At 41.2% G+C, this 12,379-nt stretch overlaps 1 protein-coding gene across 1 annotated transcript in view; it reads left to right on the forward strand.

Annotated features, from left to right (window-relative positions):
- The first annotated feature begins 11,636 nt into the window (after nt 1-11,636).
- LOC115128251 (zinc finger protein ZFPM2-like) overlaps nt 11,637-12,379 on the forward strand; it is a 35,076-nt gene continuing 34,333 nt past the window's right edge. The window contains exon 1 of the mRNA XM_029657936.2: nt 11,637-11,727. Coding sequence (XP_029513796.2) covers nt 11,637-11,727 — 91 coding nt within the window. The remainder of the gene's footprint in view (nt 11,728-12,379) is intronic.

The following is a 12,379-nucleotide window of genomic DNA, read 5'->3' on the forward strand; positions in this document are numbered from 1 at the left end:
TTTGTGAAGATATGAAGCTACACTACATGACCAAATGTATGTGGACACCTGCTCGTTGAACATCTAATTCCAAAATCATGGGCATTAATATGGAGTTGGTCCCCCCTTTGCTACTATAACAGTCTAGACTCTTCTGGGAAGGGTTTCCACTATTTGTTGGAACATTGCTGTGGGTACTTGCTTCCATTCAGCCACAAGCATTAGTGAGGTCAGGCACTGATGTTGGGCGATTAGGCCTGGCTCACTGTCGGCATTCCAATTCATCCCAAAGGTGTTCGATGGGGTTGATGTCAAGGCTCTGTGCAGGCCAGTCATGTTCTTTGACACCGATCTCGACAAACCATTTCTGTATGGACCTCGCTTTGTGCACAGGGGCATTGTCATGCTGAAACAGGAAAGGGCCTTCCCCAAACTGTTGCCACAAAGTTGGAAGCACAGAATCGTCTAGAATGTCATTGTATGCTGTCGCGTTAAGATTTCCCTTCACTGGAACTAAGGGGCATAGCGAAACCATGAAAAACAGCCCCAGACCATTATTCCTCCTCCATCAAACTCTACAGTGGTACTATGCATTGGTGCTGGTAGCGTTCTTCTTGCATCCGCCAAACTCAGATTCATCCGTCGGACTGCCATATGGTGAAGCGTGATTCTTCACTGCTCCAGAGTCCAATGACAGCGAGCTATACACCTGTCGTGTCTTTGGCTTTGCCAGATTAATTGCTATGACATGCTATTCTATAAAATACTTTCTCCGTAATTAATATCACCTGATTGAGCTAATCAGGTAAATGTAATTAACTAGAGTGTCGGGCACCACAAAATAATATTTATAGAGCTGTTATCTTCCGAATAAACTCTTAAAGATTTAGCAATATTTTACATCAATAGCAGTCAACATTAATCGTCATCTTACTTCAGTCTCATCTGAAAGTTGTAAATTCTTGGTTATCTGCAAGAATCCTGGCCAACAAGTTGAATCAGCAATACAAAATTGGGTTTAATGATTTATTTACTAAATACCTAACTAATCACACAGAATAACATATACAAAGAATTTATTATACCTGGATAATTCTTTACGTCATGGGAAACGTCCCTAGCGGGCGGAACAGATATGACAGCTTGTTACACAAAGGAAAAGGGGCTGGGTTTGAGTGAAAGAGCGGGATACTGGAACGGAGGCGAAGCTGTGCTATCGTAAATACAATATCTTATGCATTCTAAATTACCGCCCATTTGGAAAAGGAAAATGCAATAAATATTTACTCTGAGCTGCGCTTCAGTAGGTTGGTGGTAGATGGGAGACCGTGTTGCCAAACCGAGTCCTCTGTCCTTTGAAGAATGTTTCTGGTGGTCACTTGGATAAGTTGTAGTAAAGTCGTTGTGTGATAGACGGGATACTCTGTCGGTTCCTTCCTAACCTGTGTTTGCAGCTGCGGTCGCTAACTCAACGGCTAGGAGGTATCACTTCTGTCGTGAATAAGAGTTCAAAGTTCATACCATTCGCAACCAAAGCTCATGCTGATGTTGGCTTCGTTCTGTAGTTTTTGTCTGAACCTTCTGACATGGGATCGTCATCTCACATCCGCGGAACAGGAAGTTATGTTGTCGTCAAGAGCTCATATAGGAAGGGAGAAAAGGGATGTGTGTCATAGTTTACAACCTCTGTCTCTTCACGTGGGCGGGCCACTGAGTGAGCATCTCTAACTTATGAAAACCCACATCTCACATTTTAGAAGCTAAAATCCCATTTCATCCCATCACAAATCATTTCATATTCAAACATTTAAATTGAAAGACAATTCCATGTGAATCTGAACTGATGTGTATACTTTCCACTGTGGAGTTTGTCATCTTATCATTGATGAGAATGTCTCAGATGACAACCGAACTGACATCATATTCATTAAGTACCACTGCATATGTTCAATTGTTCGGATTACCAGAATATATTTCATTTCCCCCCACATTCTGACATTCCCAGAATCTCTATGTTAACCAAGAGGTTTTGCAAATGTAACCTTAGTAGGGGTAGAGAGCGGAAAAGGGGGGTAAGAGGTATTTATGACTGTCATAAACCAACCCCCAGGCCAACGTCATGACACACCCATCCAGCCGACAGCTGGTATTGCACATAGTGATTTTAGGCTTGTTTGCGGCTACTCGGCCATGGAAACCCATTCGGCCATGCAAACCCATTCGTCGGGAGCTTCATGAAATTTTCATGAAACTCCTGACGAACAGTTCTTGTGCTGCCGTTGCTTCCAGAGGCAGTTTGGAACTCAGTAGTGAGTGTTGCAACCGAAGACAGACGATTTTTACATGCTACGCACTTCTGTGAGCGGTCCCATTCTGTGAGCTTGCGTGGCCTACCACTTTGCGGCTGAGCCGTTGTTGCTCCTAGACGTTTCCACTTCACAAAAACAGCACTTACAGTTGACCTGGGCAGCTCTAGCAGGGCAGAAATTTAAGGAACTGACTTGTTGGAAAGGTGGCATTCTATGACGATGCCACTTTTAAAGCCACTGAGCTCTTCAATAAGGCCATTCTACTGCCAATATTTGACTATGGAGATTGCATGGCTGTGTGCTCGATTTTATACACCTGTCAGCAACATGTGTGGCTGAAATAGCCAAATCCACTAATATGAAGGGGTGTCCACATACTTTTTTATATATAGTGTATATTGATTCCAGATAAGCTTCTTTTGGCTGCGGTCCATATAAAAATATTACAAATATTTTTGATATGCTGAAGATAAGGACAATTCCTAATGCATTTCTGTGTTTTCATCACATGCTCAATCATTTCACAAATATGAGATTCATATTTTTCTTTCATGCACATAATTTTGGGATTTCCTCCAGATATCAGACCGGATACTGACTCATTAGATATCCTGAGATAGGCCTTTTTGGACATCTCATGTACTTTATTTGATGACAAATACTGACGGTATTGTAAATTTTCTCACCATGTACAATGCATATGCTCTTGAATGAGGTCCATATCAGAATATAGCATTTTCTAATGATATGCATTTTCTGATACATATCAGAAAAACTTATTTTAGTTTTAAGGACATGCTCAATAATTTGACAAATATTAAATCCATATAATTCTTTCAGACATTAGCTATAATTGTTGTATTCCCTGTGGATAAAGGCGCAGGCAAACCTCAAGCTAAAGGCACTGTAACTGGCTGTGGAGTTCCAACTGTCATTTTTTATTTGGGTGCCACAAAGGAGTGTGTAAACAGTGTGTGGTAGAGCTGACAACTGGAGAAACAAAAGAAGTGAGAAGCTGATCAGAAAACACCTGAAAGAAGTTAACGCTAAAGTGAGTATTCGAGAAGTTTTATTTGTCTTAGTAACTAGAATCAAGAACATGATCTAATTTGGCCAGCAGCCAGTCGTGCTAGCTAGCTAACGTTAGCTAGGTTTGATAAGGTGAAAAGCTAACTGGTAGCCTACAATAGCTAACTAGCTAACAAATAACGAAATGGCCTTCGCTTCAGTGATTTTTTTGACCCCCTATCAAACCTCAATGTGACAGCTAATGTTTTAAAACATATATGGCTGGATGTTAAATGACGATACGGAGGCATTGATGCGAGTAACCAGTCTTGTTCAGTACATTGCAATACATCCGGGTATCTCAAGCACACCGGTAAAACACTGGAGTTGCAGTAATTAACATTTACCACCAGATGGCATCACTATCATCGTACACCCATAACGTCTTCCCTTTTATAAAATAGAACAGGAGCTGCCAATTCACGAACAAAACAAACTTAGTAATAATTTCCAACATGAACAGTTTAGCTTTTTTCAGGTAGCAACACATTTTGATAGTGTCTTCACTTTTCCCATTTAAAAAAATATATATCTCTGTCTGTCAACAATCCCGAATTGGAAACCTATAGATTAAGTATTTTTGGTGGCTTGGACAGACGCCCGCAGCGTGAAAAGACAAGGGGCTTGTCTGCGAGGACTGCGGGTTCCCGCACAGGCGTGTCACCTGACTGTCTAAGGGGAGTATTGATGGGCGAGGGAGTGGCTCACCTGTGATCCGCTGGTTCTTTGCCCAGTGCCTCAGGCCCCATGTGACTTGCTGGGGTTCCGTCCTTTGTCACGTGACCCCTATGACCATCAGGGTTCTGAGTAGAAATCACAAGTGCAATATAACAAAACACAGCTTAGCTTGTTGTTAATCCACCTGGTGTGTCAGATTTCAAAAAACCTTTACAGCAGAAGCTATCCAAGCGTTTATGTTAGAACATCTCTCTCAGCAGACAAAACATTACAAACAGCTAGCAGCAAAGTAGATTGGTCATGAAAGTCAGAAAAGCAATAAAATGAATCGCTTACCTTTGATGATCTTCGGATGTCATGAGACCCCGTTACACAATAAATAAATGTTCCTTTTGTTCAATAATGATTATTTTAATATCTTTTTATATTCAAAATACCTCCATTTGGTTGGCGCGTTTTGTTCAGAAATCCACAGGCTCGAGCGGTCACAACGGGGCAGACGAAAATAGTAGTAGAAAATAGTATCCGTAAAGTTCGTAGAAACATGTCAAATGTTTTTTATAATCAATACTCAGGTTGTTTTTACAATAAATATTTCAACCGGACAGTAGCTTTTTCAATAGGAGAGAGAGAGAACATGTCTGCTCCAAGCTGTTGCACATGCAAAACTCTGCTGGCACTCAGCCATCCACTGACGCGATGTGATCCTTCTCACTCATTTTTCAGAATAAAAGCCTGAAACTATGTCTAAAGACTGTTCACACCACGTGGAAGCCATAGGGAAAGGAATCTGGTTGATATCCCTTTAAATGGAGGGAAGGCATGCAATGGAACAGGGAGATTTGTTTCTCTTAGGCACCTCCTTGTTGGTTTTTCCTCAGTTTTTTGCCTGCAATATCAGTTCTGTTATACTCACAGACAATATTTTGACAGTTTTGGAAACTTTAGAGTGTTTTCTATCCTAATCTGACAATTATATGCATATTCTAGCTTCTGGCCCTGAGAAATAGGCCATTTCATTTGGGTACGTTTTACATCCAAACATCAAAATACTGCCCCCTACACTCAACAGATGGAGCCCCATATCAAAATATTTTTCAACCAGCACAGGCTTCATTAAATCAGAAATAGTGATTAAATATTCAGTTGTTTTTTGAAATTCTTCCTCTGATTTACAATCCAAAGGGTCCCAGCTACAACATGCATGGTTGTCTTGTTAGATAAAATCCTTCTTTATATCCCAAAAAGTCAGTTTTAGTTGGCGCCATCGATTTGAGTAATCCACTCGTTCAACATGCAGAGAAAGGAATCTTAAAAGCTACCCCTAAACTTTGTTAAGACAAGTCAAAATGCATTTCTAGTTAATCATCGGGTACCCTAAAATGTAATTAAACAATAATATTTAATACGGAAAGAAGTATGTTCAATAGGAAAGCAAAATTAGCAGGTGCGCTTCGTTCCAACTCTGACTCCCAGTACTAAAACTCAAAATTCTTCCTCGTTTGGGAAGAAACATGCCTGGAACCTTGAACAAAGATTGATGATATCTAGTGGAAGCAAGAGGAATTGAAATCTGGGAGCTGGAATTGCATATGCCCCATAGCTTTTCATTGTAAGAGCATGGGATCAAAAAAAAAAAAAAGTTTTCAGGTTGGTGTTGTGACGACCCTCCCACTCTGTCTGCCGTATTCTCTCTGTTATTTCCTTATTAGGATGCTGGTGGGCGGAGTTGGGAGGGTCGTCAGCTACATGGGAAACACCTGGGCCCGGTGTCTCCCAGGATAAATACACCACTTCCCCATTCATGGAGGAGACTCTCTCCATGCAGACACCCTTTGTAGATTGTGTTGTGGTTCTTGGTGGCCGTTTGTTTGTTTGTTTGCTTTGGCACCTTTCATCACCCTGCATTATCACATTCATGCATGCAAAACACTCACTTACACTACTGATTACTGATTACACACACCATTGTATATTATACTTAGTTGCTTTAGTTAATAAATACATATTTTGCTACTCCTTATCTCCACGTTGTCTCCCTTTGTTACGGGCTTTGAGCCGGTTCGTGACAGTGTTTCTTTGCTTTTCTCCTACCGTATCAACTGTGTTATAGTCTCATACATTATTTTAACATTTCTACAAACTTCAAAGTGTTTTCTATCCAATGGCACCAATTCTATGCATATCCTGGCTTCTGGGCCTGAGTAACAGGTACTTGAGTACTTTGGGCAAGTCAGTCAGACAGGAAGTGGAGATAAATAGACCTTAGCCTGAAGATGTTCGTCACACACATTATCAAGCATCGCACACAAATTATCCAGATAATGAATGAACCCCAGCCTAAAACCCCAAACAGCAAGCAATGCCGATCTAGAAGCATGGTGGCTTGGAAAAACTCCCTAGAAAGAACATTGTTTGACTAATAGAATCAGTCAAACAGGCATATGTGAGTGTCAGTTGGTGTATGTTTGTGATGTGGGGCTAAAGCTACTGACCCGGAAGCTAGGCTCTCTCTCTTCTCCCAGTCTTTTGGGAGGTCGGGTGGATAATTAGTCTGTCGTAGTGGATGTTAGCAATGTCCCACTGCTCTCTGGCAGCTTTCATGGCTGGGATAAGTTATTTCCGCCTCTGGTGCACAGTTTCTGAGTAGTCCTCGTTAAGGATGATGTTGGTTCCTCTCAAGTTCTTGGCTTTTTACAGGACAGACATTTTGTCCTTAAACCCTAGGAACTTGATCAGTATCGGCCTGGGTCTTTCACCTGGGCTGGTTACAGGTTTTCCACCTCAGTCTTCCTATGGTCCATCTGGAGCTTTTCAGTGATCAATTTTCATACTTTCTCCTCAGACTCGGCTTAGTTCTCGTGTGAAGACTCTGGTATGCCATCCACAATGATGTTATGACTCCTGGATTGTCCCTGTAGATAGTCTGTTTTCCCAGGTATTGTTAATAATGATTCACAGACAGTGCTGATGTCATCTCGCATGGACTTACAGTTAGGTGTCATATTGCTGCAAGTCTCTTTCAGGACATCCACCTCTCCTTGGGAGAACTGCAAATTGTTCTTAATGTCCTGGACCTCTCTGGTCAGATCATCCATTATTTTATTAGTTGAGTCCATCAGTATTTGGACAAAGCTCTTCAAGTTATTTTCCTGTTGTTGTAAGAACTGCTTGTTTAAACGATCCATCACCTGTGATAGAGAAACACTGTCTTTTCCATTACTCTAACAGGCTTTGGTTTTGGATGTCATGGTAGCAACGTAGGCCAACGCTGGTACTCCATGCAGTTCCAGACAGGGCAGGTTGCAGGGCAGATGAAAACAGCAAGACACAGAAGGGATTTGACAGCCACAAGCCTGGGACAATCTGTGGCCCCAGCCACAAGGGATAACCGTGTCGCAGGCTGTGTGATGCTGAGGAGTATTTATGTCTGTAATAAAACCCTTTTGTGGGGAAAAACTCATTCTGATTGGATGGGCCTGGCTCCCCAGTGTGTGGCTGACTAAATTGGTGGCTGACTAAATACTTTTTTGCCCCACTGTATATATAACAAAAAGTATTTAGTCAGCCACCAATTGTGCAAGTTCTCCCACTTAAAAAGATGAGAGGCCTGTAATTTTCATCATAGGTACACTTCAACTATGACAGACCAAATGAGGGAAAAAAAATCCAGAAAATCACATTGTAGGATTTTTAATGAATTTATTTGCAGATTATGGTGGAAAATAACTATTTGGTCACCTACAAATAAGCAAGATTTCTGGCTCTCACAGACCTGTAACTTCTTCTTTAAGAGGCTCCTCTGTCCTCCACTCGTTACCTGTATTAATGGCACCTGTTTGAACTTGTTATCAGTATAAAAGACACCTGTCCACAACCTCAAACAGTCACACTCCAAACTCCACTATGGCCAAGACCAAAGAGCTGTCAAAGGACACCAGAAACAAAATTGTAGACCTGCACCAGGCTGGGAAGACCGAATCTGCAATAGGTAAGCAGCTTGGTTTGGAGAAATCAACTGTGGGAGCAATTATTAGGAAATGGAAGACATACAAGACCACTGATAATCTCCCTCGGTCTGGGGCTCCACGCAAGATCTCACCCTGTGGGGTCAAAATGATCACAAGAACGGTGAGCAAAAATCCCAGAACCACACGGGGGAGACCTAGTGAATGACCTGCAGAGAGCTGGGACCAAAGTAACAAAGCCTACCATCAGTATCACACTACGCCGCCAGGGACTCAAATCCTGCAGTGCCAGACTTGTCCCCCTGCTTAAGCCAGTACATGTCCAGGCCCGTCTGAAGTTTGCTAGGGAGCATTTGGATGATCCAGAAGAAGATTGGGAGAATGTCATATGGTCAGATGAAACCAAAATATAACTTTTTGGTAAAACTCAACTCGTCGTGTTTGGAGGACAAAGAATGCTGAGTTGCATCCAAAGAACACCATACCTACTGTGAAGCATGGGGGTGGAAACATCATGCTTTGGGGCTGTTTTTCTGCAAAGGGACCAGGACGACTGATCCGTGTAAAGGAAAGAATGAATGGGGCCATGTATCGTGAGATTTTGAGTGAAAACCTCCTTCCATCAGCAAGGGCATTGAAGATGAAACGTGGCTGGGTCTTTCAGCATGACAATGATCCCAAACACACAGCCCGGGCAACGAAGGAGTGGCTTCGTAAGAAGCATTTCAAGGTCCTGGAGTGGCCTAGCCAGTCTCCAGATCTCAACCCCATAGAAAATCTTTGGAGGGAGTTGAAAGTCCGTGTTGCCCAGCAACAGCCCCAAAACATCACTGCTCTAGAGGAGATCTGCATGGAGGAATGGGCCAAAATACCAGCAACAGTGTGTGAAAACCTTGTGAAGACTTACAGAAAACATTTGACCTCTGCCATTGCCAACAAAGGGTATATAACAGTATTGAGATAAACTTTTGTTATTGACCAAATACTTATTTTCCACCATAATTTGCAAATAAATTCATTAACAATCCTACAATGTGATTTTCTGGATTTTTTTCAAATTTTGTCTGTCATAGTTGAAGTGTACCCATGATGAAAATTACAGGCCTCTCATCTTTTTAAGTGGGAGAAATTGCACAATTGGTGGCTGACTAAATACTTTATTGCCCCACTGTGTGTATATATATATATATTTGGTGTCAAAAAAAATATATATATATTTTAATATATATATATATATATATTTTTTTTTTTTGACACCAAATACAAACATACATATATACGAACAACAACTTACAGACATACACAAACAACACCAATCTCCTCTGCCCAGACCTGCATGCTCACAACCTCATTCCTAGTGCCTGCATTATTATTTGCCACATGGCCTTAAATTGTATCAATTTGTTTTTCTTTGTCTCCCATGCTATTTCAATAAAAAATGATTTTTCCATTGTGTTAAGGACGGCAGATTGATCAAACTTTTTCAATAGAACACTTTTTCAGCGACTTTCAAAACAACAAACTGTGCTCTCCCTCGTTCCGCGTTGCCTCTCAGTGAATAGAAGAAGAAACATGGAAGACCTGTATCCAGTTGCTGTTATAAAAAAATGGAACCATGATGCTGTTTCCCTGGATAAGTAGTGAGAACCTAGAATGACATATTGAAGTCAACATTCTAGCTATGTTGAGGACGACCTCCCTGCAAATAAACAGCCCAGTCTGACCATGAGATGGCAAGCCCCTACTGCTGCTGAGGCCTGATAAGTGTCCCTCACCCCTGCCTCTCATCTCCCCCGCACGGTGCAGTGCCAGGGCCCTACGACAAAACCCTGTCAAATTAGCCAACCAGGTGACTGAAGAGATGAGGGAGAAGAAAAATGGCAGCATTCAGCAGAAATGCAGTTTTCTGGCCTATTAGGCTAATGAAAGATTAATGCTATAATTAAATAAAATGTCTGAGAGCAAATTTAGAGAGCTCTTTCTTCCATGGTTGAATATAGCCAAATCTTTTGTTAAAATAGTTGCTAAAAATGTTCCTTGTGGGACACTATAATTCACATGATTTTACGTATAGCTGTTATCGATATGATACATCTTGCTCATCTTATTGTCTAAAGTGGACAGCTGCCTGCAGATCCATGTCATCATCTAATGACATACAAATCTATGCATCAGCTGGGTGTGATACATTCAGTCACAATGGCTCAGGATGAGTTAAATGCATTCAATTGTACAACTGACTAGGTATCCCCCTTTCCCTTGTATGTATGCATAATAATTAGATACTTAAAGCTACAGCCTGGGATCTGAGAATGTGTTTAATGATCATTTCAATTCTTGATATAGAGTATACTCTGTCACTACCATTTTGTTCTTTTTCGAATACGAGAATGTAGCTTTAAAACCAGTGTGATCTGGGTTGTATGGGAACAGACCCCTTCTTCCTTCTTCTAGAAGCAGTCATTGATGGTATACCAGCCTATTGCTGAACATGAGGTAGAGATCAGCTCACAGAGATACATTGGAACTTATGTCCTGACCTGATCCACTCACTGTGATCCTAATCTAGCGGTTGAAAGTTCACGTTAGATTGAACAGTCGGCCAAAGTCTAGAAAAACTAAAAATCAATGATGGTTATCTTGTAATGGGAGTCAACTTGTTGTTATATTGATTTTCATTTAACGACAAGGTTCCTAAAAACCATGGCAGAGGCTGTGTCTGAAATGGCACCCTCTTCCATAGAAATACATTAAATGTGTTCTTTTTAATTACATGCACTATTCCTTATGCACATTCAATATTCCATTGTCAAAAGAAGTGCACTATATAGGGAATAGAGTGCCATTTCGGATGCACTCAGAGTCTCTACAGTACACACAGTTGGATATAGATAAGTTCACTTCACTTCAAGGATGCCCAGCATTGCTGTTTAGCTCAGAGGAGAGGGTCAACTTGTTACAGATTAGGAACACTTACATTTAGACAGAGAGTAATGTGTCAAGCAGTGGTATTATGTCGATGTCTCTTCGAAAGCACATTAAACCACTCTTTATGAGAAATGACATACCATATCCGAACTAGGCAGCAAGTGAAATATAGTCCAAGATATTGACACAATCATTTATCCCTGCATTGTGATCTGTAGACCTGGGTCACTCTTTTGAAACGCACACCAATTCTTTCGATTCTTTCCCTTCCCTGCCAGTCTTCAGGAGGCAGCGTCGATGGTACAGATAGGGAGGTACAATGTGTCTAAAGATCACTTCTAAAGCAGCTCTCCTCCCTTCTTCTTCTTCTCCATCCGAACTCCCTTCAGGATTCTAAAGCACCCTGAAGGACAAGAAAATTCAAAAGAGCCCCGTAACCCCATTGTCACTGAGGACAAATTCGAGTGACGGCCTAGGCCTGGGCTTGTACCCCATAAGACACTCCCCACCACACACACACCACACATGCCATCCTTCAATCTCACTGTCAGGTCAACTGTGAAAAAGACTTTGAAAACTTTCCATAAGAGCGACAGGCCTGATTGATGAATGAGTGATCACAGGTTTTTAGACAGCAAAATGCTAACGTACCACCAACGTCTTTCCTGTCCTTCAGAGTGCCCTGTCCCCAAAGCGGCCTGTCCCAATGGTTCTGACTGGTGGTCCCAGGTGGCTTCAGGACATCACCTGGCTGGCAGCAGAAGATGGCAAGAACAACTGTGTAGTGTACAGCATAGGTACGTACCCTATTTGTTCTTTCACTAACACTGTACTATTGGGAACAGGTCTCCCTCGTAAAGGTGTCTATCGACCTGAGGGGACTTCCAGGTTAGTAAAAGCTGGAGTAGAAAATCTTGTCTTTAACACAAACTGTAGTAATCAACTTCCCTGGAGACTGTGAGAGCAGGGATGTGTCTTTGGGGGTCTTTACATATAGTTGAAGTTGGAAGTTTACATACACCTTAGCCAAATACATTTAAACTCAGTTTTGCATTTGAGTCTATTTGTTCTCAGTTGACTATTTTTTTTATTCAAGAGCAGCAAGTTTTCAAGACACCGACTATCGTTTATTGTAAGAAGTGGTGCATTTATTCAACATATTACTTCCTTTACAGTTTTCAATGATTCTGTATATTTAATGTTGTTGCTTAATATACCGCTTACAGTTGCAATTCGTTGTCATAAAGAAGAGTGTTGTCCTTGATTTTCAACTGTAAGCTGTCTGTATATTAAGCAACATCATTGAATCTATACAATCATTCCATATTAACAACAAACCTAAACATGACATTTCCATGAAATTAACACCCCTAAAATGTGTAGGCATAATGTTAATAATTCACTTCAGTTATCATTGTTTGACGAAATCAAATCTCTAAATGCTTTTTA

The sequence above is a fragment of the Oncorhynchus nerka genome, linkage group LG4, assembly GCF_034236695.1.
Source record: "Oncorhynchus nerka isolate Pitt River linkage group LG4, Oner_Uvic_2.0, whole genome shotgun sequence".
In the NCBI taxonomy this organism is placed as follows: domain Eukaryota; kingdom Metazoa; phylum Chordata; class Actinopteri; order Salmoniformes; family Salmonidae; genus Oncorhynchus; species Oncorhynchus nerka.